At 49.8% G+C, this 27,798-nt stretch overlaps 10 protein-coding genes across 10 annotated transcripts; 6 read left to right on the forward strand and 4 right to left on the reverse strand.

Moving 5' to 3' along the window:
• Positions 1-285: 285 nt before the first annotated feature.
• Positions 286-2,427, forward strand: K444DRAFT_589695 (FAD/NAD(P)-binding domain-containing protein). The gene is made up of 2 exons (XM_024878120.1): positions 286-1,276; positions 1,333-2,427. The coding sequence occupies exons 1-2, from the start codon at positions 636-638 to the stop codon at positions 2,186-2,188; spliced, it is 1,497 nt and encodes a 498-aa protein (XP_024736899.1). The 5' UTR covers positions 286-635; the 3' UTR covers positions 2,189-2,427.
• A 2,946-nt stretch (positions 2,428-5,373) lies between these two features.
• Positions 5,374-5,845, forward strand: K444DRAFT_529301 (adoMet-dependent tRNA methyltransferas-like protein complex subunit Trm112; the record flags this gene model as incomplete). Its single annotated transcript, XM_024874796.1, has 2 exons — positions 5,374-5,559; positions 5,648-5,845. 2 exons carry the CDS (start codon positions 5,374-5,376, stop codon positions 5,843-5,845), a joined length of 384 nt encoding a protein of 127 aa, XP_024736900.1.
• A 729-nt stretch (positions 5,846-6,574) lies between these two features.
• On the reverse strand, positions 6,575-10,204 carry K444DRAFT_403620 (uncharacterized protein). The gene is made up of 2 exons (XM_024872546.1): positions 6,854-10,204; positions 6,575-6,805 (listed from the first exon to the last, which is right to left on the reverse strand). The coding sequence occupies exons 1-2, from the start codon at positions 9,903-9,905 to the stop codon at positions 6,702-6,704; spliced, it is 3,156 nt and encodes a 1,051-aa protein (XP_024736901.1). The 5' UTR covers positions 9,906-10,204; the 3' UTR covers positions 6,575-6,701.
• Positions 9,824-10,984, reverse strand: K444DRAFT_613032 (uncharacterized protein). The gene has a single exon (XM_024880260.1). It carries the CDS (start codon positions 10,652-10,654, stop codon positions 9,923-9,925), a length of 732 nt encoding a protein of 243 aa, XP_024736902.1. The 5' UTR covers positions 10,655-10,984; the 3' UTR covers positions 9,824-9,922.
• A 633-nt stretch (positions 10,985-11,617) lies between these two features.
• Positions 11,618-13,836, forward strand: K444DRAFT_403628 (HET-domain-containing protein). The gene is made up of 3 exons (XM_024872547.1): positions 11,618-11,644; positions 11,717-12,195; positions 12,258-13,836. Exons 2-3 carry the CDS (start codon positions 11,948-11,950, stop codon positions 13,753-13,755), a joined length of 1,746 nt encoding a protein of 581 aa, XP_024736903.1. The 5' UTR covers positions 11,618-11,644; positions 11,717-11,947; the 3' UTR covers positions 13,756-13,836.
• An 813-nt stretch (positions 13,837-14,649) lies between these two features.
• On the forward strand, positions 14,650-16,013 carry K444DRAFT_722952 (aldolase; the record flags this gene model as incomplete). Its single annotated transcript, XM_024888575.1, has 4 exons — positions 14,650-14,815; positions 14,869-15,134; positions 15,185-15,463; positions 15,529-16,013. The coding sequence occupies 4 exons, from the start codon at positions 14,650-14,652 to the stop codon at positions 15,796-15,798; spliced, it is 981 nt and encodes a 326-aa protein (XP_024736904.1). The 3' UTR covers positions 15,799-16,013.
• On the forward strand, positions 16,014-18,340 carry K444DRAFT_403632 (uncharacterized protein). The gene is made up of 2 exons (XM_024872548.1): positions 16,014-18,180; positions 18,233-18,340. Exon 1 carries the CDS (start codon positions 16,229-16,231, stop codon positions 18,092-18,094), a length of 1,866 nt encoding a protein of 621 aa, XP_024736905.1. The 5' UTR covers positions 16,014-16,228; the 3' UTR covers positions 18,095-18,180; positions 18,233-18,340.
• Positions 18,341-18,533: 193 nt separating this feature from the next.
• Positions 18,534-19,499, forward strand: K444DRAFT_529294 (ribokinase; the record flags this gene model as incomplete). The annotated part of the gene is made up of 1 exon (XM_024874794.1): positions 18,534-19,499. One exon carries the CDS (start codon positions 18,534-18,536, stop codon positions 19,497-19,499), a length of 966 nt encoding a protein of 321 aa, XP_024736906.1.
• A 2,671-nt stretch (positions 19,500-22,170) lies between these two features.
• K444DRAFT_613036 (pyruvate decarboxylase) lies at positions 22,171-24,250 on the reverse strand. The gene has a single exon (XM_024880261.1). The coding sequence runs from the start codon at positions 24,093-24,095 to the stop codon at positions 22,323-22,325; it is 1,773 nt and encodes a 590-aa protein (XP_024736907.1). The 5' UTR covers positions 24,096-24,250; the 3' UTR covers positions 22,171-22,322.
• A 1,743-nt stretch (positions 24,251-25,993) lies between these two features.
• K444DRAFT_561707 (uncharacterized protein) lies at positions 25,994-27,639 on the reverse strand. Its single transcript, XM_024876957.1, has 2 exons — positions 27,309-27,639; positions 25,994-27,257 (listed from the first exon to the last, which is right to left on the reverse strand). The coding sequence occupies exons 1-2, from the start codon at positions 27,571-27,573 to the stop codon at positions 26,200-26,202; spliced, it is 1,323 nt and encodes a 440-aa protein (XP_024736908.1). The 5' UTR covers positions 27,574-27,639; the 3' UTR covers positions 25,994-26,199.
• Positions 27,640-27,798: the final 159 nt, after the last annotated feature.

The following is a 27,798-nucleotide window of genomic DNA, read 5'->3' on the forward strand; positions in this document are numbered from 1 at the left end:
ATGAATTAGAATATGAGCAGGTTGATTCGAGAAAGCCACTGGGTTGAGACTGAATGCTTTTGTGACAAATATCATCGACATCCATCTCTTCCCCACAATTTTCGAGTGCAGCAGGACGAAAAAACATGCAAGCAAAAGAAGGCTTGGAAGGTAACACAAACGGTGAAGCCTCCTCCGCAATTACGTTTCCCAAATTGCTTTTTCTGAGTCATGAGTCATGTGACTCTACGTCATGTTAGGCAACAGAAATATCCCTAAAAACTTCCTTTCTGGCTCTATCTTTTCAGAAAGAGTGGATAGTGCAGTGCGTGTTTGTTGTGCGCCTTCCAGGCTTCTATTTTGGCCTTTGCTGTTTCCTTTCTGGTATCGGAGCGTCCCTTTTCCGAAACCCCCGATCACGGGATTTAAGCGAGGGAAAACGGAGCTGGTGGAGGAGATATATACTTTGATCGGGCTCACAGGAAATCACCTCACTCTTCTGTCGACTAAGATCAATGTCTCTTGGATCCTGCATCCCATTGAATAGTCTCTTCCTCTTTGAACATAACACCAGGCCGTTTTGCAGGATCGTACCGGGTGAGTGACTCACCAAAATATACGGACGGACGCCCATCTTTGAGTGAAGCAGCAACATCATGAAGTCCATTGCAATAATTGGCGCAGGGGTTGGTGGCTGCACCACCTACCTCTTCCTCAAAAAGCACCTCTTGCCACACATCCCGGACCTGGAAATCCACATCTACGAATCCTACCCGCCGCCGCCCTACCTCTCCAGGTCCAACCCTAAAGGCCCTTCCGGTCCCCTAAACGACACCGAAGAAAGACCCAACCTCCACTCAAACCCAACAACAAACGTAACTACCGCGCTTGGCGGTGGTCTCGGCCTCAGCCCCAACGGAATCAGAATCTTGAAGACTCTGGACCCAGAAATCTACGCTCGGATCAAAGCATCAAGCTACGAAACTGATACGTTTGGTCTTCAGATTTCTTCAGGGAGGATGTTGGGGAGTTTCCCAGCTGGTGGGAAACGTTATGGGAATGGAACGATGATTATTATGCGTGCGGCGCTGCATGATGCTGTGTTGGAGAAGGTGGATCAGAAAGATATTAGTTTCGAGAAGAAGGTTAAGAGCGTCGTGGATGGGATGGAGAAAGTGAAGATTGAGTTTGAAAACGGGGAGACTGTCGAGGCGGATTTTGTAGTCGGTGCTGATGGGGTTTGGGGAAAGACGAGACAGGCAATTCCCGAGAGTGCTGCGTTGAAGGCGGAGTATGAGTGAGTTTTTTAAACGCTGATAGTTCAAAAATGCTTCGAAAGCTAACAAATGTCAGCGGTCTCGTGGGTATCGGTGCCTTTCTCGATGAGAAGACTACTCGGAACATTCTCGCCGAGCTCAAAGACAAGAAGAATGTTGTGCTCCCCAAGAGTGTCATGACCATGACATTCGGCCCTAGCGCCTTCTTCGGCACAGTCTTGGATGTGAGTAGACTCGATAGCGCCCCCTCCAAGGACGGACTTCCAGAAAATAAAGATCTCGACCGTGAACTTCCATTTGCAGGCTGGTGGTCCACCTTTCCGATGGATCCTCCTCCAACTTCAAAAACCCCGTTCTCTGAAGTCAAAGAGAAGGTCCTCGCCAATCACAAAGGATGGACACCACTTATCACAGCTTTGATTGAAAACAGTGGGGTTGGCGGATCCGGAGAAGTCACCCATGTGCTTCCTCGATGGATCACCCCCAACTTGCCGAAGTGGACAAGTGATAGCGGTCGGATCCTGCTTGCTGGTGATGCTGCTCATTGCATGCCGCCTGACAGTGGACAGGGAGTTAGCTGCGCGGTTGAAGATGCCATGACCATCGGACTCCTCTGTGAGGCAATTTTCGTTGTGAAGGGGGGAGAGGAAGCAACTGATCAGGACAATTTGAAAAGGCTGTGCGATTTGTATACGAAGCTTCGTAAGCCGAGATGCGAGTACATCGTCGCTGAAGCTCGGAAGAGAGGAGATATGAAGAGAGAGTTGAACGTGGTTGAACAGACGATCCGCAATGTCGTGATGTGGACGATGTGCAAGATCATGCCGGAGTCGATGATGGATGCGTTCTATTCTTACGATGTGGAGACCGAGGTAAAGAAAGCTTTGAATGGCGAGACACCTGCATTCAAAGGAAAAGGAAAAGTTTCGTGAAGGATGAGTAATTTATGTGAAATACAAGGGACATGGTCGGCAGTTGGCAACTCGGTGGCTCGATACCCTCCCTACTCAGGAGTTTGACCGCAATGTACTTTTATTCTGCCATCCAAATCAGCCTATGATAATTTGATTGGAGACAGTTTAGAGCGATAGAGTTGCGGCTGCAAAGTATTTAATTAAATGAAGGCTGAGTGCGGCTGCAGGTGTGAATTGTCGAAGTGTTGCGAGAAGCGCACGTGATTTTGTTGAATGGGGGGGGTCATATGTATTGAAATAAGCATTTTTCGGGTACAGAATAGAGGGCATAGGGGGGAGGTGAAGCGAATAGTTGGCACTGCGTGTCGGCGAAGGCACACCGAACCAAGCGAATAGTTGGCACTAACGTGCCGGCGAAGGCTAAACCATGGTTTCTCTATTCTCGGCGGAATCCCAGCAAACCGGCCTCGAGGCATCACGACAACAATCAACCATCTTTTTTTTTTGGCTTTTTTTTGGCCTCGAGTTGGAGTTTTTTCTGCGGAGTGGCAATTTAAAGGGGTGGGAGGTTTTTTTTGGGTTTTTTTGTGCTCTCGCTTGCTGGAATTGAGTTGGGGTCGCTTTCGAAAATTTTGCGGAATTCGTTTATTTACTTCACTCCCCTATTCATCTCATGCTAAGCGAGATCGGACCAACACGCTAAAATATCGACGTCGCGTCCTGTCAAATACTTCTCAACACAATACCAGCATTTGCCAGGTTCACCTGAAGTTCCTGGATAATCATCCTCGCTAACGCCAACATGGCAGAGCCGGTGCCAGCCTCTTCGGAGCCATTGAACACACTGTCCCGGCGACTGTTGAACATCCATGCTCTCGTCCTCAGCAAATCAGAGCACATCCAAGACAGCGGCTATGTGCAATTGAACAACGACCTTGCAGAGTGGGAGAAATCATTCTTGCCTGCCTCTGATTGTACCCAAGCTGTCCAGAACAATGAGGGCGGTCCGGACCTTGCATTGCCCCAGCAGCCCCAGGACAATGGAGAAACAGGCAGTGAAACTCGGTCTGAGGATGAAGTGCAGTCAGCTGCAGCAAAGAGAGGGAGCAAGGCTGCTAAGAAAGAGGATCGCCGGGCAGCAGGAGAGGACACACGACCCAAAGCCAAAGTCGAGAATGTCCCCTCTAACGCTGGACGAATGTACGAGGTACCCTTTATACAATGCAAGCAGACCACAGCTGACAATTTCCCAGTGCCAAATGGGTTCCTCAGATTCCTTTTGTCCTCTTAATGAGTGACCACGACCTTCGCAACGAGAAACTGCATGTCAAGGGCCAGCCAAAGTACATCAGGGTCCCCGAACTTATAATTCGTGCACACTCTCCCGTACTCGCTTTATTGCTGAACCTGAAGCCAACCTGGACGGACTTTGACCTCAAGGACCGATTCATCCACGATCCCGAGAATACTCAATATCCCAGAAAGTATATCAAAAAGGACAAGATCTTTCATATGCAGGCGGTGCTCAATCAATCCTTCGGCGATCATGCAGACCGAACAGAAATCAGGAAGATGCCGGATGCGCAGCAATGGCGTGCAGTCTTTAACTGGGGCTATTATTTCATCAGCGGGAGGGCTGGAGAGGAATTTCAAAGATCCCATTACCCCCAGTCTCCGAGATGACTTAAAGATTTTAGCTGCGTTTCTAGGGGGCGGCGAGAATTTTGTGGGAGCTGTTGAGGAAGCGTGTGAGGTTGAGAAGGAGAGCAAGCTCTTTATTACGAAGAAGTCTGGCGCTAGGAAGTAAGTAGGTTTTGGGATGGCTTTTAGGATCTTGTTTATGGAGAATAATGTTGCATTCGGAGAACAGAGTACACTTGCGTATTGTCAAGGAAAGAAGCCCGTAGGATAGATGCATGATACCAAATTGACCAGAATACGCAACCAGCTTTTTCCAAACACTTTAGAGACTCCTTATTATTCACTCTACCCAATGACGTCGGAGCCAGGCGCTGATATTTAATAAAATCCCGAGGTCGCGCCAACTCCAGTCTTCCTCAACCCACTTGAAACACCGCCGTTACTCTCGACGCCAACATTCCAGATTCGTTGCCAACCTCGGCGTGGCTGGTGGACTTATTGCCAGAACAACTCAACAGTACGAACATGGCGGATCCTGTTCCAACCTCTACAGAGCCAGTGGAGAATCCAAAAGGACACCCCACACCCAAGCCCTCCTTCTGAACCTACCGGCCCACGTCAAAGTCGAACATCTCGAGGATCTCAAAAGATCCATGAATAATGGGAGGAATCTTATACTCGTGGGCCTCATAGTACTCAAGTTGCTCGGAACAACGAGGAGGAGGCTGGGTCTGGATTCCCGCAACGCCAGGACAATGGAAGAGCTGGCAAGGAACACAGTCAGAATATGAAACGCAGCCCGCAAAGAAGGGAAACAATGCTGCTGAGGAAGAGGCTCGCCTGGAAGCAGAAGAGGACGCACCGCTCTGATGAGGATTTGAGGATTTTGGCTGGCTTCTTGGGGAAGGACTTCACCAAGGGCCTCCAATAAGCCGTATGAGATTGAGAAGACTGAGATGAAGGACAAGCTCTTTACTCTGAGTGCTGATCCAGGAAATGGCGCGTGGTGAGGTACCTCAAGCAGTCATGTGGCTGGATAATAATAAAGATCAAGTAAAGCCGTGTTCATCCAAGGTATGTACATTGTCCCTGGGGAGTTGGAACAATGAAAGCTGGTGCATATCCAATGTTCCACTGGGTCAATGAACAATAATTGTTGCACTGACAGCGGATCCCCAAATCATCGTCTTTTGCGTAAACACTTCAAAAGTTCCCAACTTCCCAATAATTACTTTCCTAGAAACTTCTAAAGACTGAAGCCACAGGCAAAATGACCCATACCATCCCAAAAGACTGTAATATTTGTACTGAGTACATCGTTCCATCTGAGAACTCCTTCACGCACGGGGAAGGGGAATTGGTCACGTGCTGGGCATCAAATAAACTCTGTCCCGATCTAATCTTATCTAATCGGCACCCCACGATCTCAAAAAATTATCAACTCAAACACGCTCCTCCTCGACCTCACCACCCTCTCTCCCCAATCGACCCAATCGACCCAATCGACCCAATCGACCCAATCAACCAACCAATATACCTCTCAACTCCTCACGCAGAACGCAATGAAGCTCCTAACCCTCAACTTCCTAACCTGTGCAGTAAAAGCCTGCAAGTCGTCCTCCGCCAGCTTCCCCCTCCACCCCAAAGAATGCGAGCTCGTCTCCGACACCATCGCGCCGAACCCGAAGCTGATCTATAACATCCTGCCACGGGTTGATTGGAATGCGCTGGTTGTTACTGCTTCAGAGGTATGTGCCTTCCTCCCTCTTTCCCCTCCCCCTCCCCCCTACTTCTGCTCCACTTTGATCTTGGATGCTAATGGGTGTCTGCGAATAGCTAGGATTCCCATCCCTACCCCCTGCGGCGCCGACACAAGAAGAGCTAGAGAAAGACGAGAATATGATGAGCGAGCTGCATACACTGCTACTGGAGACGAGTGTCAGCGAGGGGATGCTGGTGTGTGGGAACTGCGGGCATGAATACCGGGTGAAAGAGGGGATTGCGAATTTCTTGCTGCCGAATCATCTAGTTTGATTTCTTCAAGACATGCTAAGGAAATCTTTGAGGCGGAAGGGGGGATGGGGAGTGGAGCAAGGGAAATGATGGAGGATGGACGGCAGGAGGGAAAGATGCAAGCCGGAGGAATGGCGTGTATTGAGGAAGAAATACGGCGGGGATATGGAGTTATGATACCCTTTTGAAGCTGCTGAATTGCGGATGGTGTTGGCTGTGCTTGTTGAAGGATCGAGGATGTGGGCATACCAGCGTCCAAGGTGCGGGAGGCAGACACGATGCCGCCTGAGACAGACTTGAGGAATTCTTTGCATAGAGTCTTCGCACAACGGCAGACGGAGGTGGAGGACCATACACTTTATGGCATTGAAGGGTAGCTTCAGGAAATGCCAGTATCCAGGAGTCACATCACAATTAAGAGCCGACAGCATTTCTGGGTAATTGTCATATCTCACTCGCGATCTATCGATTCTCTACCTGCTACAAACGGCAGATCTCATCATCCCCAAACTATCCCTACATGCGCCAGCCTCGTGCCTAGCCTCTCTATTAGTACAAGGTCCTCCACCACCCGGCCCATTGCTCATGTCCCCGTTTCTCCACTTCTCCTGATCACCAGCTGATGAAGCTTATTACCCCTCCCCCATCAAACACCCCTCGAATCGTCCATTCAAATGTCAATTCATCAAACGCCTCAAAAGACTCGGTTGAAAGAGTACATTTTTGTGTGTCCCGAAACCGCCCCAGACCCCCACCCTCTGATGCATTTGCGCTGTAAAAAGGGAAAAGGCCAACGACGACGAAACGATAACTCCCTGCTGAAAATAAAGCTTGCTGAATGTGATGAGTGATGCGAATGACACAATGAGAGATGCGATTAGTTGAGGAATCCTTTACACGCGGCTGTGCCGCAGAGGCAGGGAATGCGGTCCGTGCTCCCGATCTCACGCTCGAATTTGTAGTCGTAGGTGAGTTCCTCATCTGTGCCAGATTAGTACTGATTAATGGGAAGGAGAGAAGGGAACCTACTCTGGGCGATGTCACGAAGCGCGTAGATGACGATCCGTTTGCTCTTTTCCACTGTGATGATCTTGGCTGTACAGTTGGGCATGCAGCTGTGGTTGATGAATCTCGCAATGCCGCCCTTTTTGGTCGCATCAATGACGGTGTTCTCGTCGATTCGGAAAAGGTAACTGCTTCCGATGCCGCTCTTCAGGTAGCGGTTTTCGCGGAGATCTGCAACTTGCTGTCGGACTTTCTCACCAACGTATTCGATGATCATGTCGTTCGTGGGGATATTCTCCATGGCGTACAGACCCCAGTTGTGGATTGCTGATCGTGCAAACTTGACGGGTTTCTTTCGTTTCTTCAGTTGGTTGAATTGAAGAATATCCGTATTACCACCAAGGGTCTTCTTCTGGTCGTTGAGATCGGCAACGTAGCGACGATTGTTGACACGACTGGCTCGAGAATTTCCTTTGGCGAGCAACTTCTCAGCAGCAATCTTGGCAGCCTCCGCAGCTTCAGTAACAAAGTCCTTCCCAGCTTTCTTTGCCTGAGCTTCATGCGCCTCTCTGGCTCTTTGGACCTTGATGCGGTGAGGCAAGTACAAAGACTTCTCGGAATTCAGAATCTTCTTGGTGCCTTCAGTACGTGCACACCCAGAATTGTTCGGCACGTAATATCCCTCCACAGACGTCTCGTCGGTACAGAGGCCCTTGTGTCCATTCCGATTCAAGCCTTTGATGTCTTCCTGTTTCCAAGACCAGCTGTGTGCCCATCCGGTTTGAGCAGTTGCAGCAGCCTTGAAAAGCTCTACGGCAATTGGCGAGTCTTCCTCGTCCTTGAGAAGATTTTGGAGACCATCCAGATCAAGAATATTGGCAAAGTCATCATCGACGGTGGGTCGAGGTGATTCGCCAGACATGCCCCATTCGACAGAAGTCTCCACAGGAGCGCTCTCAAAGATAACGTCTTCCTCATCTTCTTCAGGGGCTTCGCTCGGTTGTCGAAGAAGTTCTTCCATATAAATACCTTCTTGCTGTCTTTTGAGTGCTTCGCGCTCCTCGAAGATCTGCTTCTTGGACTTCTTCTTTTTCTTTGCTGCTGCTGCGGCGGCCTTCTTCTTACTGGCAAGCTCCTCTTCTTCGGTCTCAGTCTTGAGAACACCACTGATGTCTCGCATAATTGTGTCTCCATCAACGGTGCTCGCAGACAAGGGAAATTCTTCCTCAATCTTATCTTGCGCCACGCCAAACAGTTCTTCATCGGTCTTCTTCTGGCGCTTAAGAGCAGCTTCAACCTGCAGGTCAAGTTTTCGTTTCTTCGTTGGCACAATCGGCTCCCCAACGACAAAGTTCGCCTCACTCATTGAATCATCGTCTCGAGTATCCACAGAACCAACATCATCCCTGATGCGGCGTCGGGGGACTATATCAGTATCTTCGTCTGAAGCTTCATCATCCGTGCTCATTCGACTGCGTGGTCTCGAGTCTGGCTCTTCGGTATCACGAATGCGAGACCTGGTCTCAGTATCATCATCTGAATCGTCATCGTCACTGTGGATGAAGCGATGAGCCAGTGGTCTGAAAATAGTTCTCCGAGCCTCAGGTCGTGCTCTGCCAAATGGATCTTGAAAGCCAACATTGAGTTTCTTCCCATTCTTAGCTTTTCGAATTCTCGGTAATGAAGAGATATTGAGACGACCCGGGCCCATTGGCTTTCGATCAGTGCCGTCAACACGTGAATTTGGTGTTCCAACCACGGGGCTGTCCTCGCGGTCATCATCCTCGTGGATGAGAGGCAATTTCAGATCTTTCGGATCCGCAATGTTGAGTTTTCGTCTTTTGGCCACGTGATTTGCTGGGTCCATGAAATTATGCAGCATGGGAGCTGCAATCTTCTCACGTATGTTCCTGACTAGCTGCTCCTTCAACTCTTTCCGTATGACTTCGATAGCCTCTCTCGCAGGATCGAAGTTCCTCGCTCGCTCCTTTTTCTCTTCCTCGAGATCATTCTCTTCTTCTTTTCGGCGGGCTTCTTCGTCTCTCTTCTCCCGCTCCTCGATCTCTCTTCGGGTTGGGCTGTGGCTTCGCTTGTATGGCACATCAGGAACTCGGTGTGTGGAATACCGACGAGCACCTTGTGTGCCATAGAAGAACGGCTGCATAACCATCGTGTAGCTGAACATCAAGGTCCGATCCAGAGCTTTATAACACCGCTGCGCATCACCTCTTCCCCAGTCCGTATCAGGGAATGTGATGTAGTATCCGAGTTTGTCCATCTTCACTTCCTCGATGTTGAAATGGCGCACGCGCTTTGCCATGTGCGGAGGCGTGGATGTCATCACAGGAACTGACTCATGGGGCACAAACAGGTATGGCTGATGGAGTTGCATGGCGATAGGTTCGATAGCAAGCGCTCGCAGAGATTTTGGCTGCGTAGGAACAGCAGCAGGTGCTATTGGCGGCCGGAAGATGGGTCTCGACGCCGCAGGACCTTTGGGTGCCGTTGGCGGGGGGCCCGAGGACTTAACAGCGTCTGCAGGCTTGGGCGCTGCCGGAGGTTTGGCGATCTGCGGAATGGCCGCAGGCTTCGAAGTCGCAAGAATGCTCTCCATCATCCGTCTACTCTTATTTCCATCAGGATCAAATTCCACCTTGACATCATGCGGGCCAATTCGCATGCTCGAGCCTTTTCGCACAGCAGTCTTTGCAGCCTCGATAGCCGAAACGAACCGACTCTTCGCCGACTTTGAGTCCCGATAACGAAATGTAGCAAATCCCAAACAGCTGCCAGTCTCAGGATGCAGTTTGTTGCTGCTCTCTGCGATCTCGCCGAAGCTGGAAAAGATGGCAGAAACATTTGCGAAATTATGTAGGGGGTCGAATCCGGTCACAACGACTTGTGTCGGAGGCCCAGGACCGAGTGATGTCTTTGGATCATATGGGTATGGTCGAAGAAGGTACGGCGCATGCCGTAATCGGGATTTGGCGTTGTGGTAATCAACATTGATATAATCCAGTATGGTACCCCGCTGGGCCAATCGTGGATCCGCCGGGGGAGCGTCATCTTCCTGCATAGCTATTAGCCAGACATTCACACAAGCAAGATGACGCTCCCCAGGGATTGTAGTATACGTACCAAACCAAACTCCTTATATATGGGTTTCGCCTTTTTCTTCTCGTTCGAGGAAAGCTTGCGGTCGAGCAGCGGATCATATGTGCATATTATTCCTTTTACGCCCTTGTTTGGATCTCGAGCGTAGACTCGTGGCTCTGGAGGAGGTTGGTCTGCGAGGGCAGGTTGCGCTTGGAGGACGTCATCTTGACCGACGGCTTTCTCGGTGAAGGACCACGCTGAACTTGTGGTTGGAGCTCCCGCCTTGTAGTGGTTGGGACTTGTGGTACGACTTGGAGAGGAGTCGGCGTTCGTCAATGGAGTAAGACTGCTCACATTCCGAGATGCCCCAGACGTCGATGTATTTGGTTGTTGGGCGGGCGCGCTGAAGACCGATGACCCTGCGCTTGTATGTGAACTGGCCGATCCAACGCCATTCAGTAGGTCCCCTTGTAATGACTCGTTATCCTCCACCTGAGGGGCTGCTGCTGCATCTGGTGTAGGAAGGATGCTTTCTCCGCCCCCACGGGAAGACCCGCCATCGTCAACACGAAAATTTGATGCCGCCGGCTTCGTGTCAGCAACCGGTCGTATGCTCGGCGAGTCGATGCTCTGTGACTTCGACTTCTCCCGTTCCTTCGCCTTGTCCTTGGCAGCTCGAGGGGCTGATGGAAAGAACTGCGCGAAGCTCGCCCCAGGCGCGCGAGACATCGTGACACGGTGATCGATCTACCTCGCCCTGGGTCTGCCAACCATCATCTCTGAGCCAGTATCTAGTGTGCGACTGCATCCATCCAAGCAGTGACGGCGATGGGCTGTACGCGCGACTATGGGGGAGGAGGTGCACGCGCCTCCTGGCCGAGGGACAGATGTCTTGCGCTCCTCTGGAATGAAGGCGAGGAACCCGACGTCGTCACAAAAGGTGAGGCCTTGATGGCAGCGATGGCGATGAATCGATGCAGTTGTAAAGAAGGGGATAGAAGTCGTAGTCGTGGTGGTTGAGGGCGGTTGTTGTCGTGGAATGGGAATGCTTGAAGTTCGATCTCTCGTCAAAAGCCTTTAGCCAAGGTGGCTACCGAAATGCGCTTAGCGAGTTATCATTGGCGGTCAACTTCCAGGAGTCGGCCCTCTGCGTCATATATTGGTTATTCACCAGTCGAATGTATTTTATTGATTCACTCTAACGATGTTTTGACTTCAATTGCTGGACACAATACTTCTGTTCACCTCATACGCTCAATGCTGCTCTGGCGTTGTTGATCAGGTACCCTGGGAACTGCCAGGATTAATATGTTGCGTCACTTTCAAGCGAAGATCCGGAACGCGCAGGTATCACGAAAGTTTTGCGCCGCTGATATCCAGTTGTTTGACGCGACATGGCCATGTACAGAAAGCAACACGGCACGGAGAGGAGTCGTATGTTGATGTTGATTGGGGTCTCTACCTTTTTGTGCTTTTCAGCCCCTCAGCAGTGGCGACTCCTTAGAAAGTCTTCCGGCCAATTGACCCCTGAAACTCCTTTCAAGCTGAGCACGTGTCATTCTCTTCTCTGAATATATTCCAGCCAACGATGTATTCTCCTTCTCATAATATATGTGTACGGTCTGGTGTCCTTTTCTTGGTGGTTCACGGGGTCCTTTGATGAAGTTATGTGTTCCATGGACGCCTCTATCACGTGATACAAGCTTTCAGAGGTTTGCTGTGATATAAACCATATCCAAACTGATCAAACAGTTGCAAGACGTGCTTGCTCAATCTAATAATTGTCTGTAGAAGCAAGAACTGCCCAAATTGCCCACGGCCGCGTTTTTCATTGGATCATGGTCACGTGGTGCTACTTCACGAAGAGCTCTTGCTTTTCCGACCTCCCACATCATTCCTGCGTCGTCGACTTCGACATCAACACCTAACAATACCAAGACAGGGCGGCACGAATTTTCAGCTTTGGTGCCTTATATTGCGATAACCCGAATCCCAGTTCCCCAATCATCACGAACCCCCGCCATGAGACTGCTCACCACAAGCTTCACCAAGGATCGGGGCGACCCGCCAAAGCTCGAGGAATATTTCGGCTCTGGCATTCCTCCTTATGCTATCCTCTCTCATACCTGGGGAAGAGAAGAGGTCACTTTTCAGGACCTTGCATCGTCAACGGAGCCTCCTTACCACCACGCTGGCTTTGCCAAACTCCGAGGATGTTGTGCCAGAGCCGGGCGGGATGGATACAAGTACGTGTGGATCGATACTTGCTGGTACGTGCCAAACTCTGCAACTAAAAAGTGACCAAAATTCTCACCTGGTGCAATGCCTACAGCATAGATAAAACGAGTAGTGCGGAGCTCTCAGAAGCCATCAATTCCATGTACAAGTGGTATCAGCAAGCAGACATATGCTACGCATATCTATCCGATGTTGTTACCGCCGATATTCCGGACGATACGCAATTAGCCGGACGTTTCAAGACGAGCAAGTGGTTCACTCGAGGATGGACTCTCCAAGAGCTCATAGCTCCACGCTTCGTCGAGTTCTATGCAGAAGATTGGACTGAAATCGGCACCAGGTCCAGCCGCCGCGAAGAATTATCTATCATCACCGGTATCGACGTTCGTGTTCTTGGCGGAGAGAATCCGGCTATTTGCAATGTCGCTGAGAGGTTTTCTTGGGCTGCCTCAAGAGCAACGACCAGGGTCGAGGATGGAGCGTATTGCCTTCTGGGAATTTTCCAAGTTCACATGCCTCTTCTATATGGAGAGGGCGAGTGTGCGATAATTCGCCTACAAGAAGAAATCTTCAAGACAACCGAGGATTATACCCTTCTTGCTCGGGGCGCATACAAACGAGCGTTCCCCACTGTCCTTCAGCCAAGCCCCTTTTTGATCGCTCCCAAGAGCAAAAATGCGTTGGCTTCCAGCCTTTCCGAGTTCACAATACCAGCCGAGAATGATTGGAGATATTCCGATCTTGAATTGGACAAAGATTCATACGTGGACATGTTTCTACGCGCCTTTGCCGCAAAATTTGCAGACGGTCGGGATGTTGCAGCCGACTCTACTCCGACATTAACTGCCAAAGGACTTCATATATGTCTTCCGATTATGGAGAACGCCGATGGCCAGTATCTTGCGTATCTTTACTGCAAGTTGAAGACGACCAAGCATCTGATGTGCATGCCTCTTGTACGAATCGACTTCAATCGATTCGAGCGAAGAGTCTCGGAATCTGATGGAGATCCTGCTCATCATTATTTGGTCCCAATTAAAAACCTCCAACTTTTTCGTTTAACCAGAATATTCGTTCGACAAAAACCGCTAGAAGTTCATCCATTGAATTTCAGAATGCGAGTCGTTGTCTCGTTCATTTTCGAGGTTTTCACAGGTCCAGAATTCGCGCAGAAATGCAAGATCCAGACCAGCTGGGGAAGCAACACAGGGGTCTTGCCATGGAAAACAACACTACCAGATACAATGGGCGGTTCCTCGTTTCAGGCCGGGGCACTATTTATTTTCCCAGCTCTAGGATGCGGAAGCAATTTCTTAGTAATGTTTGGCTGCAAATCTGGCAGTCTTTGGTGCTGTGTTCTCCTTGCAGACGAATCGTCCTCACCTTACGTTGTCAGTCACAATCGCTCTGGTAAATGGGATTCCTGGAAGGCTTATGAAAATTTCGTTCCCAGTGTTCCTGTCGATCGTGCCAAGAAGCAAATCCCACATGTTGGAGCTGTCAATGTCTCTATCAGAAAGATCTTGTCGCGGCTGGTTGTTAAAATTCACATCAACGAAAGAGCCTCGTCTGTGGCGGTTGAGCTGGGGTAGTCAATCGGAGTTCTGAACTCTAATCCCAGGGAGTTGACATGATGATTCTTCTCTCTTCCTCACTTGCGGTCAACCGGTCCTCCTCGCCTAGGTGTCAACTTCATCTCAACTCCAGATATCATGACAAATACCTGGAAAGTCCCGTTGTCCAGAAGAAAAATATTACTGCTTTTCGATTCCTATGGATGTGATCCAAAATTCGGGTTTGCCTCCGGGATTCAAAGGATTCAAGTATGCCGAGCAAAGAAGTTGATTCATTTTCAAGGCACCTTGTGTGGCATAAAAACCCGGCTGCCGAAGTTTGCCAACTCTATCAGATGATATCAACTGCTCGGACTGACTTGTATATGTGCATGGTGTGAGCCAGGTAGGGGTCATTTGTCGTCCATAGGTCGGCTACTTCCATCGCCTCGGCTCGCGTCGCTTGCCTTCCCTGTCGGAGACTCCAACAACATTCCCCACCTGGGTTGGCTTCAGCCCCACGATTCGTTACGATGATGAGGTTCAGTGAAACTTGCGGCCAATTGCTATAACGATTCCAGCTCACAGATTATCCTTTTTCCCACTTGGCAGCTGGAGAATGCGAGAAGAAAGCGATCGCCAATCAATAATAGAGATTATGCCTTAGATGGGGCCCCATCTTAGAGCTCCCCATTCCCTCTGATCAACCACAGACCATCGACTTAAGAGAAATGGAGCTCTTATGTAAGGGCACTCAATTCTACTGTCGGCTCACATACATTGTTGTGGAGGTGGGGTATTCCACTAACGATAAGATCAAATCTTTCTGTTCTTCGGCCGTCCTTCTATTCCAAATAAAAGGCACTCCTCTTCTTGCTCGTTGTATATTTTACCACCTTTGTTTATCCCATATCGTTTTAGTTACACTTCAATATGGCGATCTCAAATGGAACAAATGGAAAGAAAGCTGGGAAACCTTTCCCTCCCGGGGTTCATGTCCCAAGTTTGACCTGGTTTAGCGATACTCCTAACCAAGAGATCGACTGGGAGGTGCAAGAGAAGCATCTTAGCTTCTTGATCGAGTCGGGGTTGCATGGAAGTCTGTCCCCCCCTTTCCAATTGGGTTGCGGTAATTCTGATCACTTGTCATAGTCGTCCTCGCTGGTACCAACGGTGAAGCCGTCACACTCAGTCCCTCGGAAAAGTCTCAGCTCGTGAAAACAACACGAGAACTTTCGATCCGGCTGGGGCGACCAGAATTGACAGTCATCCTCGGCTGTGGAGGAGGATCAACACGTCAAGTCATCGATGAAACTCGACTGGCCAAAGATTCAGGCGCTGATTTCGCTCTCGTGCTCGTCCCCAGCTATTTCCACTTTGCGATGAACGAAGATGCCATTGTAGCATTTTTTGAAGAGGTTCATATTTTCCTTCCACCTCACCGTGGAACTGCTGACATGACGCCCAGCTTGCAGATGCCAGCCCGATCCCAGTCCTAATCTACAACTTCCCCGGCGTCTCCGCTGGTCTCGATGTCAATTCAGAAATGCTCGAAAAGCTTGGCCATCACCCCAATATCATCGGCGTGAAGTTGACCTGTGGTGGTATCGCCAAGGTAGCCCGCATACGCTCGAGATTCGAGCCAGAACAGTTCTGTGCCCTGGCCGGTCAGAGCGATTGGTTATTACCTGCTATTTCAATTGGTGGAACTGGCACGATCACCGGTCTTGCAAATATCTACCCAAGAGTGAGTGTCTCCCCATTTCCCGTGTTCGTTCCAAGCCACAGCCTAAATCTCGCCTTCTCCTCCAGGCATGCCTCGAACTCTACGACCTCGCCATCAGCGGCAGAACCAAAGAAGCAGAGAAAGCCCAAATTGAACTTGCCGCCGTTGAATGGGGCTTTGCCAAGGGAGGAATCAATGGCACGAAGTGGGTTGTTGCCAAGTATTTGGGGTATCCGGAAGCTAGCTGCCACACGAGGAGACCGTATCCTAGGTACAGTGACGTGAAGAAGCAGGTGTGGATTATGGATATCATGAGGCCTTTGGAAGGGAAGGAGAAGAGTTTGGCGAAAGTATGAACACACAGGAGGACTTCTTTCCTGACAAATTGAACGAAATCACGGAGAACAGAGGCTTCTCGGGCTCTGCAGGGATATGCTTGCTTTGAAAAGGGAGGGTCGCTTTACTAAAAACGGCCTAGTGGCCCCCTTTACCCCACTATTTTAGGATTTTCCCCAGAGTGATGGATGGGCTGACGCGAGGTCCCATATCCCTTATATTGTAGCTCCATCCAAATCTCTATTTGCATGTAATGTGAGTTCGTTGCAAAGGGCACGGAAGAACAAGCTGCTCACCGCTGACGTCAACCACCTCGGCATCTCACGACAGGTTTGGTGGCCGAAGCAATCCCACCTTCAACATTCTCGCCTTGAACAGACGGCCCCTGACATGCCACTGCCCTCCAGCTTCCTAGTCACATATCAAGGAGCCGCACAGGGATGATACACCATGTCCACAGCCGCATACTCACCCCCGGACGTCACTTCTCCTCGTCGAGCTCGTGCTCCGAGGTCAAAGTCCGGCTGCTTGACTTGTCGTCGACGCAAAGTGCGCTGCAATGAACAGAGACCACGCTGTTCTCACTGTGAGCGCCTCAATCTCCAATGTAGCTGGAGGCCTTCTACGAGCTTGTCCCAAACGCCAAGGCAATCTTCCGAAAGTACAATTTCTCACCATGAAGTGGGGCCGGATACCAACATTGGTGGCTCGAATCCTTTGGATGGTGGAAACAGCCCCATGCTGCAGGAGTCAAGGCAGAACATTGTTAATGGACCCTTCAATGATACGTTTGATTATGCGAGCTTCATGTGGGAGAATGAGTTGCAAGGTGGGAATATGCAACCAACTCGGTGGCGGGACTTGGGCTTTCCTGACATGGACTTTCTGGACGCGGGGGAGGAGACCGAACAGCCCCTGGCTTCCTCAACATACCTACCCAACGGCCAGAACATTAATTTCCAGCAGCCTCAGCCATTCTTGGATTCCCCGAACCTAAATGGATCTCAGGGAGCAGTCACCAGAAACCGAAATGATCCGGACGATTCTTCTGAGGAGCGGTTGCTAAAGGATTACTTTATCCGAAGTGTGGTGCCGCCTATCATCGCCCAGGTGGAAACTCAGCTGAGGTGGTCTTCGATGAGGCAGGTTCTGATCTCTATGTCCTCAACCTCGGCCATGGTTCATTATGCAATATTGGCGTTCGCAGAGCTTCTTCTGGGTCGAAAGTCCAACAACCAGCCTCCAAAGTACCAAAGATACTACGAAAATGCGCGATTGGAGCTTTCAAAACAACAGAACCAGAGAATGTTTACGAAAGAGAACTCCTCTTCAACCGCACTGGAGCATATGCTCGCAGCTCTGTTCTTTCTCAGCTACATCGACCTGCTAGAAGGTCGAATAGTAGATGCGCATTCTAACCTCAAAGAAGCCTACGAGGCATTTCAAGAAACAGACAAATCCCAACTCCGCCTCGTTAGCAAACGTCTCATTTCCTGGTTCCGTCTCCTCGACGCTCGCGCCGTGTCTGCAGGCGGCGAAGGCCTCTTCCTGTCCGAGATCGACGATAACCTCACTCAGTCCTCTCCAGCCAGCACAGAAATGACCGAGAACAACGAAGGCTCGGAAGCAAACGTCGAAGATGTGCTCTTCGACACTCTTTACCAACCCGGCTTCTACTTCTTTCAACGCATCCAATCCTTCATGGGGCGGATCTCCAAAATTGACCCCTGGCATCGATCTCGGGGTACAGTGGATGATGAGACAGAGGTAATGAACATCGCGGCGAAAATATCGAGAGATCTGGGAACGCTGTGGGCTATGCGGCCTCCACTTATGGATTACGCACTCGATGGGAAACTAACCTCTGCTCACATCTCATCCAGTCTTGTGTTCACGATCACCAGGACATCCCGTACATATTTTGCGAATTTTAATGCCTCGAAGATACACTTGCATCGCGTAGCATACAAACATCTCCCCTTATCTGTTGATACCGAGCAAGCGATCGCCAATATTCGTAACACGGCGCGGTTAATGGTTGATGCTGGGGAGAGGGAGAATATGGGCGGAGAGCAGAAAATGCTGCCGGTTAATATGCTGTGGCCACTTTTGATGTGGGGGTGTGAGGAGAATGATAAAGAGATGAGGGATTGGATTCTTGTGCAGATTCGAGGGATGGAGGGCGTGGCTACTAATGCGAGGATTACCGCGCAAGTGTTGGGGGAGGTGCAGAGGAGGCAGGATGTGGGGAAGGTGAGGGTCGATATTAGAATGGTTATGCATGATATTTTCAATAGCTGTTTTGCTATTGTTTGATGGCTACCCACAAGAGGTGAAATCAGGAGGCATCAACAGTTGGCGTGGGAGTTTTAAGGGAGGTGTTTCCAGGTTTCTTTTTCAAGGTACATGCAGACGCCTATATCCCTCATAGCCCAGCTCACACATACCGATTAGTGCTACGAGATCCAGGGCTTTTCCATGGTTGCAGCTCTATGACGAGTCAAGACAGATTCGACTCTACCCCGGAGTCTGGTGTTAAAGCCGATGCGACGCGAGGCGATCACAGTGCTTTGCTTCTGGCTTACGGACTAGCATCCTTGCACGAGTAACTCAACATCCTAGATCCCCCAAAAGTAGCCCTTCATTCCAAGAACCAAAGTCAGCTGTCCACGAGTGTCCGTCCCGGTTCCAGTTCGACGCACCGGCAACCACTTCCCCGCATCTCACACCCCTCTCCCTAAATACCTTGAACACAATGTCAACAAGATCTTCTCTCCCAGTCATAGCAGTAATCGGTTCCCTCAACGCAGACCTCACATCCTACACATCTCGGATTCCCAATGGCGGAGAAACACTCCACGGAACCTCCTTCAAAACCGGTTCTGGAGGCAAAGGTGGCAACCAAGCTTGCGCTTGTGCAAAGCTATCTCGATCATCAACCAATTTACTCACTGGCTCAGCAACAGTAAAGATGGTTGGAGCTGTTGGCAATGACCAACATGGCTCCATGCTCTTGAAAGATCTCCAAGCAACAGGCGTCAATACCTCCGGCGTTGTGGTGAAAGACGATGTTGAGACTGGCGTTGCAATTATCATCGTCGAGGAATCCTCGGGCGAGAACCGGATCTTGTTGAATGCTGGAGCTAACTATTCGATTAGTCCTCTCCAATTTGAGGAGTTGCAGGAGCCATACCCGGATTTGATTATTTTGCAACTGGAGGTCCCCGTTGAGACGACGGTGCAGATTCTTCGTGCTGCGAGGAAGGCGAGCGTCCCGGTTCTGCTGAATCCTGCACCTGCTGTGGAGTTACCGGAAGAGGTCTACGAAGGGCTAGATTACTTGATTGTGAATGAGAGTGAAGTGGTTATCTTGTGTGGTTGTAGTGCGGAGGAGATTGAAGATGTGGAGAATTTACCAACTGTTGGGAGGCAGTTTCACGAGAAGGGAGTGAAGAATGTGATTGTTACTTTGGGAGGGAGAGGAGTGTTTTTCTCGGTCAAAGGAGGGGAGAATGGGTTGGTTGAGGCGAAGAAGGTGGAGGTTGTTGATACCACGGCTGCGGGGGATACTTTTGTTGGAGCTTATGCGTTGGAGGTTGTGAAAGGAGAGTTCAATGCGAAGAGTGCGGTGGAGATGGCGAATCGAGCGGCGGCGTTAACGATTGGAAAGAAGGGAGCACAGAGTTCAATTCCTTGGGCGGATGGATTGGGCGGTAGTTGAGGCTTTGGTGTTGTGAAATGGAATACATCAAGTCGAATTGTGCCATTCGCAAATCGGGTACTGTACAATTCCCATAACACTTCAAAATTCCCACCCCGTCACCTTAATAAAGTATATCAGATCATGAGGAACTATAAATTTACGAAGACAACGGCATAAAGTATCGGGAATACAGGGCATTTTGACCCTCAGCGCTCTACAGGGTGTGAATTTAGGGCAGAAGCTCGCTATAAGCCCCTATAACTCTAGGTAGTGCTCCCTAAATTTACATAAAGAGGCGCTATAAGACATTCGCATGGGGTAAGTAGATCTTCTAGGGTTATAGCGCTGTTGGTAGAGCAACCACAGCGCTCGGACACTAAACAAGCAACTATTATAGGTCTCTTTAGCGAAGACTTCCTTGTAAGTACAGGGGAGAAGCCCTGAAAAGGTGTGGTACCCCTTGTCGAAGGCGTAAATGCCTACGATTAGGGGAAGGGCCTGGAAATATAGGGTCTTATAGCGAGTTTGCTACCTTCATCTGTGCGCTAGAGAGCCTGAAAGTCTCCCAATGCCCTGTATTCCCGATACTTTATGCCGTTGTCTTCGTAATAGCATCTGATTTCAAAAAATTGTCTCTCTTTATTTGTAAACAAGATATTCAGGTGCAGTTCATGAAGTACCTTAAGAGAAGGGAGTGAGCGCTGGTTGTCGCCCGAAACTGCATCCGAGAATTGAGCACGAAATTCATCATGGGCTCTTCAGTCTCACTCCAATAAGCAATACATCATGCGATATGACTCAGCGGGTTCTTAATTCAGTCTGGTCCACGAGTCATGCATTAATCCCTTCAAAACCGAAAATCCTAGTCCAAAACTGGCGATCCGAGCCGACACCGTCAGTCGCCGACATATTGCGAGCCGACGCGATGCCGATCCACACTTCCTCCCCATTCTTCAAGATGCCAACAACAGAATTTCGGAATTCAAGGTAAACATATGACGTTGGTAATTATCTATCCACTTTTGGCATGGTTGATGATGAGATTGGAGTTCCTAGACCCTGGTGACCTCGTCATCTCATCTATTGGAGCCCTTATGGGGCTCCATAGAGGCCCCGTTCCCCACGGCACCAACCCCTTTTCTTTCGAACTCCGCAATGGTGTCCTGGACATGTTTTTGAGAATCATATATGAGAGCTTACTTACTCCTTTTTTGGTTTTCTTTTTACTGGTTATTGCTACGAACCTCTGGATCATTTATTGAGAAAACATCGCCAATACCGTCAGGATGGTTAGCGCATACATCATTGCAGTTGCTATGTTCGCTGCGATTGGATCATTCCTGTTTGTATGTGAAGTTGCCCCTGAATTTGGCTCCGAATCATAAATAGGGGTTCGATACGGGCATTGCAACCACAACGATTGCTCACCAGAGTTGGATTGACTACATGGGACACCCATTAACCGCTTCGACTGGCGCTGTCAGTTTACTTAAACTCTCTCATGAAGGCACACCTAATAATCATGGGTCGTCGCCGTTTACATCGCGGGTGACGCGTTGGGCGCAATTACACAGGTCGCCGTTGGTGATAGACTCGGACGTAGCCGGTTCATGCAGATCATGTGTATCATCGTGACGATTGGTACCATTATTCAAACAGCTTCAGTTAACTTCGAGATGTATCTTAATGGTCGTTTAATTGCAGGCTACGCCTAATTCTGCGTCTATTCGCCCCTTATTCGCTCTTGTGCCTCCAACCCACTTCGCATCCCCAAGCCAAGTACACGCTGCAATGCGTATATCAGATTTCAACGCTTCTAAAGCAGAAGATAAATATAAGCATAACCACGTTCCTGAAGAAAGCATTGGGAAGTTCACTAATTCAGATACAATAACCAAGATCTATAATAATCCCGTTTCCGGCCTAATTCATTCGCTAGGCCAACCATCAATCATGATGTCTTCCAAGTCCTTCCCACAAACCTTCAACCCACCTGGAGTGGCACCCCTATCAAAACCAACTTTCTCTCACGCCAGCTTCTTCCCTCTCGGAACTGCCAAAATCGTCACCATCGTGGGCCAAATCGGCACCTTCTCCGGCGGTTTCATCCCACCCGATTTCCTTCCCAAGTCTCGAATGCCATCAGAAATGTGAAAACCTGCCTGACAGCTGCTGGTGCGACTCCCCGCAATATCATGTCGAATACACATTATGTTTTGAATTATGATCCGGCGGACACGACGAGGAATGTGCTTTTTGTACTATCCCCCCCCATGAACAATTTCGAGTGGGTCCTTGGGTAACGCCACCCTGAAACCTCGTTTATATTCCCGAGTTGGGGAATCTCAGGTGCTTGTGAGAAGTACTATTCGCTGAAGGCCCTTGACATGGCCAGTGCTTGGGTGGTGTTATCCTTGGACCCACTCGAAATTGTTCAAGGGGGGGGATAGTAGAGTTTTTGGATGGGCATAGACCTCCAGGAACTTTGGTCCCGGTTGAAATGTTGGCAGCGCCGCAGTTGTTGTTTGAGATCGACGTTATGGCCGTTGTGGAGGTAGATTAGGAGAGGCAGGAAGGTGACAATGAGAGTCAAATTGGTGCTTGGAACTGGCAAATCTGGTAATGTTTGAAAGGCAAGTGTCAATAGGAGATTGAAAATATAAAATGAAAAGCAAGAATTGAAAAAGTTGTTAAGTCAGCTTCAGGAGATCGGGACGCCGATTGCGGATCTGAGTGCTACATAATCAAACCCTTACTTCTACTTATGGACAGAGAACTCGGCAAGATTCTAGAGAAATGATTACATTAGATGATAGTGACTCTTCCAAACATCCCAACTCATCACATCTGCACCGGCGGTCTTGCATTAGCCGCTGCAACGTAATGCCCCCAAGTGATCAACTCCCGACTACAATCATCCTGGTGAATCACACACTCAATCAACGTCGGCCCATCCTTATGACCCTTGGCCATCTCAATCGCACTCGCCAACTCGCCTCCCGTCTCCACCCGACAACTCGCCGCATTTCCATCCGTAGAATTGAAAGCCTGTACCAATGCTGCGTAGTCCCAATTCTTGATGCGGTTGTACAGTCCATCATGGATCTCAACCTCAATCGTGTAACCTTTGTTGTTGATAAGGAAGATGATAATCGGCAATTTCCATCTCACCATCTGGCTGACTTCCTGCGCGGTGACCTGGAACGATCCGTCACCGACCATGGTAATGACTTTCCGCTCCGGTTTTGAGAGAGCATAGCCGAAGGACGCCGGGATCGACCACCCGATGTGGCCCCATTGCATTTCGATCTCGAAGTCGGCCCCCTTGGGCAGCTTCATCTGGATGCCGTTGAACCAAGAGTCTCCGGTCTCCACAAACAGCGTGGTGTCTGCGTCCAACATCGGCTGAACTTGCCTCTGGATTTCTTTCCGGCTAAGGGCGTCGTTCTCACCGGCTACATGGATGAGGACTGGATCGGGGCGAAGACGATGGTACTCGACCATCGTGGCAGTATTCCGGTCTACCTGGTTTGCCAAGCCGCCCAGGAAGTCGCAGAGCCGTACGCGTCCAAAGGTAGATCCGGGAAAGGTGACATGGTCCATCTGGGCGACCATGAGAGGTACACTTGGCATAGCAGTCCAACCGACAGTGCTGTAGTCCGTGAAGACGGTGCCGACACAGAGAATAGCATCCGCCCAATTAATGATTGAATCTGCAGCGAGGGTGCTGACCTGGCCCCAAAATACGCCAGTGTACTGCGGATGATCCTCCGGGAACATGCCCTTGGCAGCGGGTTGTACAGCAACTGTACAACCCATTGCTTCAGCAAGCTTCAGCAATGCTTCCTCCGCCTCGGGACCTGCTCTACGCAGCTTAGGACCGACCAAAATGGCAATCTTCTGCTTGCCATGTAAGTAGGCTGCTGCCTCACCAATCGTCGCTGCGAGCACGGCGGCATTGCTGGACACAGGCTCGAGAACCGCGCTGATGGGGCCGGGGCGCATACATGGCGCTCCTGCCAAGTTCGTCGGGATCTCAATATAGGCTGGTTTCTTCGCCTGGAGCGCGGCGTGGAGCGCTCGATCGATCAGGCGCGGTGCGTCAGAGGCTCTGTCTATTGCTACCGCGCAACAAGTGATTTTCTTGGCCATTTCCAGCTGGTACGTGAAATCGCTGGTCCCGAGCGTGTGGTGTAGCAGATGGAACTGTCCCGCATCGTTGGTGTTAGGAGACCCGCTGATTAGGATGAGAGGGAGGTTTTCTGCGTATGCAGATCCGGTGCCGTTGAATGCTGAGAGTGCACCAACGCTGTAGGTCACGACGCATGCTGCAGCGCCATTGGCACGGGCGTAGCCTTCAGCGGCCATCGAGCAGTTGAGTTCGTTGGCACATCCGACTTCGGTGAGGGCAGGCTTTCCAAAGAGGTCGAGTTTTCCCCCGAGCTTGTCGAGGAGAATGAGGTTATAATCGCCGGGGACGACGAAATGATGCCGGATACCGATCTGCACGAGCCTCTCAGCGAGGTAGTCGCCGACGGTGAAAGTTGAAGAGGCCATATATTCGCCCATGAATGTTTGTTTTGAGCTGGTAGAATTTGATCTGTATGGAAGCATTACTAGCGTTTGCTTTACTCGTATGAGACCGGAGGGATCGAAGTCCTTTAAATATAGCAGCTCACTGCTAACGTGCGTCGTTCGTGCGCCTCATGATATTTTCGTGATTGATCGAATGTCTCCTGATAGGTGCAGCGAAGGTACTTGGATTCGGGCCTTCCGTTCAGTTATTCAAATCATCTCATGTTGTTTGTACATCGTATGATTTAAAAGTGGGTCCGCAAATCGCCGGGGCTCGCGAAGAATAGGGGTCAAGCTAAGCGAGATCTTAGTCGGGCTCCTTATTCACCTCACCTCACTTCTCCCACCGCTTGACGCAGGAAGGATGAGAGAGCTCCTTCACTCACTGGGGTTTCTTTTCTAGAGCCAGAAATGCTACTCGGAATCAATTCTAAGTAGCAGGCACCGTATTTATTCAGAATCGTGCATATTCAATGGACTTTAGTGCTCGTAAGAGCAAAGAGACATTTTCCCTCACAGTCGGGAGTGCGCACAGAAGCATTGTTCGTGAGCAAAAGCGCGAGGCAGTGAAGTCTCGACCGTTGTTTGACCTCTGCACCAAGTATAGACCTTCAAAATGCGAATATCGTCGGGACAGAGTGTATGGGTTCCGTGTGTTCACCTCGGACTGCTGCAGGGAGGCAAATGGAGTAGACTAGTCGTCTTCCTTGCTCGGAATATCCCGGAGATTGTTCTATCGTAATGGGTTTGAAAACCACGCAGAAAGACTCGACTTTATCCTGGATGCGCAAGATTCACAAAGCTCTGGGTTTGATAAAGGAAGCTTTGGATGACTCAGGATCTTCGACCATATTAATGCCTCCACAGAATTACCAGGTGGTCTATGCTTCTACAATGAAAGTAAAGGTTCTTATTTGCGGCTGATTGTCCTATATCAGTGGCCCTGTAGGCGAAAAAGGCCAGATAGAGAAGTGGAAAGTGCCAAACATAACCTTTCCCAGTACTCTGCTCCCTCACGAACATGGATGCACAATTTCAAGAAGACAGAAAAAACATCTACATCGGGCGTGTGGATTGAAAGTGGTACCGTCGCTCAGTGCAAAAAAGTCTAATATCTCATTCGGAAAAGTGGTTCCGCGGGTGTGGGAAATGAGTGAAATTCCCCAGCGGGCTCCACGATTCATTACGAACAAGTTTTACAATTTGCCAGATTTGCTGTATTGGAATCGAGCGTTGGAAATTGTCAGTTGGCAATTGGTGAGTCTGGTTTAATATTCTTCGTGCGCCAAGCGAGGCCAGAGTTGGTGGTTTCGTGTGTTGAGAGAAGCCCTCCCCAAGTGATGTGATAGGCCGGCTCCAAAACAATCCAATCAAGCCAGGTAAGGAATGAAAATAGACCAACATAACTACGCTTCGCACACGAGGGCTACTGGTCGGGGAGAAGGAGCATAGTGTGTATTTGGGCGTAAGGCAAAATGAGACAGATATAATACTTTCCCATCTGATGCTCGACTGTGAAGTGAATATGTCAACATGTGCTTTTATCGTAATCCAGTCGAAGAGACATTCAGATGAGAATATTGGTTACCAAACGAGAAGCGACCGCGCTCTTGAGCGCTCCCGTTTTCTCTGTCGACTTCGGGCATCGGGTGCATTATATCGAGATTTCATTCAGAACACAATGAGAGCTGTTCCGGAACCCATTTAAATGAATTGAAGAGTTGGAGGATTGACTGCAGATAAGACAAGCATTTCAGAACGAAATGAGAACTGTCTCAGTGCCGACGAGAGCCATGTTCCGAGCAGAGTTTATATGAAGGTCCGCTTGAACTTAAACTTAAAGGTTTTGACAATTGAGATGTGAAAGGAAGAGAGAGTAAGATGATTTATGCCTACCGAGAGTATGAAAGCCAGCACATCGATTCATGGTTGTATTTCTTGAGAGAAAGAGTCTATTCAAGACAGAATTATGCGTACAGTAGTAATCTTCCTAAGATATAATGTATCCATATTGTTGCTTCACACACCATCCGACAGGTAAGCTGTGCTCCAGTGCAACCAACGCAGTACACCAGCGCAACTCCAACTCCAGAACGCCATACCAGAACACTCCGTATCCATAATCATATAGCGCTCTATGCCTTTATTCCTTCGCCTCACTCTCTCCCAATGTGAAAACAAACTCCTCATCCTCATCATCGGGTCTCCTCAAGCACTCCGGCAAGATGCCCCTCAATCCCGGCTCCAAATCTTCATCATCAACCTCAAACGCCTTCAAGAAAGCCGGGCTCTTTGACTCCTGCTCATTCTCCAACGCAAAAAATCTCTCCGGGGTGATGGTCGTATCGGAGCCTTGACTAAGGTTGCTGATACTCCGTGTCAAACCACTTCGCTCCGTCTTCTGGACTTGGCTGAACGCAGATCGTCCTTTTGTGTAGCCGATTGTGGATCTCGAAGCAGCGGTTGCGGCTGCATGGCGCATGGTTGAGGCGTTACTTTGGATGGTGGGTGGTGAGGCAGGTTTCGCGCGGGAGAGAAAGGATGGCTTGGGAGTTGGTTTTGTTGCCTTCGGTGGCGCTGGAGCGGATTTGGGGACAACTGACAGCGCACCGGCAGCCTTTCTCGCGGCAATTGTTGCTGGTCCTTTGTTAGGAAGAGCGGGTATCTTCTTCAGTTGTGATGGGCCATCCGTCTTTTCTTTTGGTTGTGACTGTTTCTTGCGCAGATGTCTGAATGTCTCGGGTACATCTCCAACGGTCCACTCTTCCTCCATCATCTTGCGGATCTGCTCATCAGCTTTTGCTGCAGACTTCTGATATGCTTCCTCGTTCACATGGTCTTGTTTCGACATGCCGTTCTCGTCGAGGTCATTATAATATTTGTTGTAGATCCCTCTCATCAAATTGCCTTTCTTGAGGACATCGTAGTTGAGGCAGCCATCGGGAAAGTCCTCGGATGCGTAGGGGAGGTCTTTGGGTTTCGGGGGGCAGTATTCGACGTCTCTCTCTGCTAATGGACTCTCGTCTCCATGTACTTCTAACTTGACTGAATCGGCGTGTATGACTTTCTTTGGGCGACGGGCGCTCGTTTGCATGGGTTGAGTCTTCTCTATTTCCTTCTCGAGCGCGGGGCCAGGGGTCTGGAAACCTTTGGTCTTGGCATTTGTTGTTTTCATACCAAGAGGAGCTCTTGTTCTTGGACCTGTTGCCTCATCAGCTCTGCCATCGTATTCACACCAAAAAAGACGCGTACCCATAGGAGTAATAAAGGCATTCTTGTCGAAAGTCGCGCCCTTCTTTCCAGTGACCAAATTCTCCAGTCCCTTGCCCTTTACCGACTTTCCAAATCCTGTCGGCGCATTTTCGTCGTTGAGAGGAATCTTCAGTGGTGTCTTGGGATACTTATTTCCCGGTGTCTTAGGTTGAAGGCCACCTCTCGTGCTCTGGTTCAGCGGCTTCGATGCAGCGGCCTGGTGATGGCCATGGACCAAATTCTCCTGATCGCGCGCAGCCAACATGGTTGTAATTATTCGCGACAATAATGGATTGATGGATTGGATGTATTACATTGAGTGCGAGTCGAGATTTCGATGGTGTGAAAAGGAGGCAAACCTTGACGAGCTTGAAGTTCTTGTTTAGGCGGGTTTCCCCAGCAACGAGCTCGCACTCCAATTGGCCACTTCCGATCGGCCACTCCTTTGGGACTCCGACTAATTTACCCCTGCAGAAGCACTCCATTCGGT

The sequence above is a fragment of the Hyaloscypha bicolor genome (genome assembly GCF_002865645.1).
Source record: "Hyaloscypha bicolor E unplaced genomic scaffold K444scaffold_73, whole genome shotgun sequence".
Lineage (NCBI taxonomy): Eukaryota > Fungi > Ascomycota > Leotiomycetes > Helotiales > Hyaloscyphaceae > Hyaloscypha > Hyaloscypha bicolor.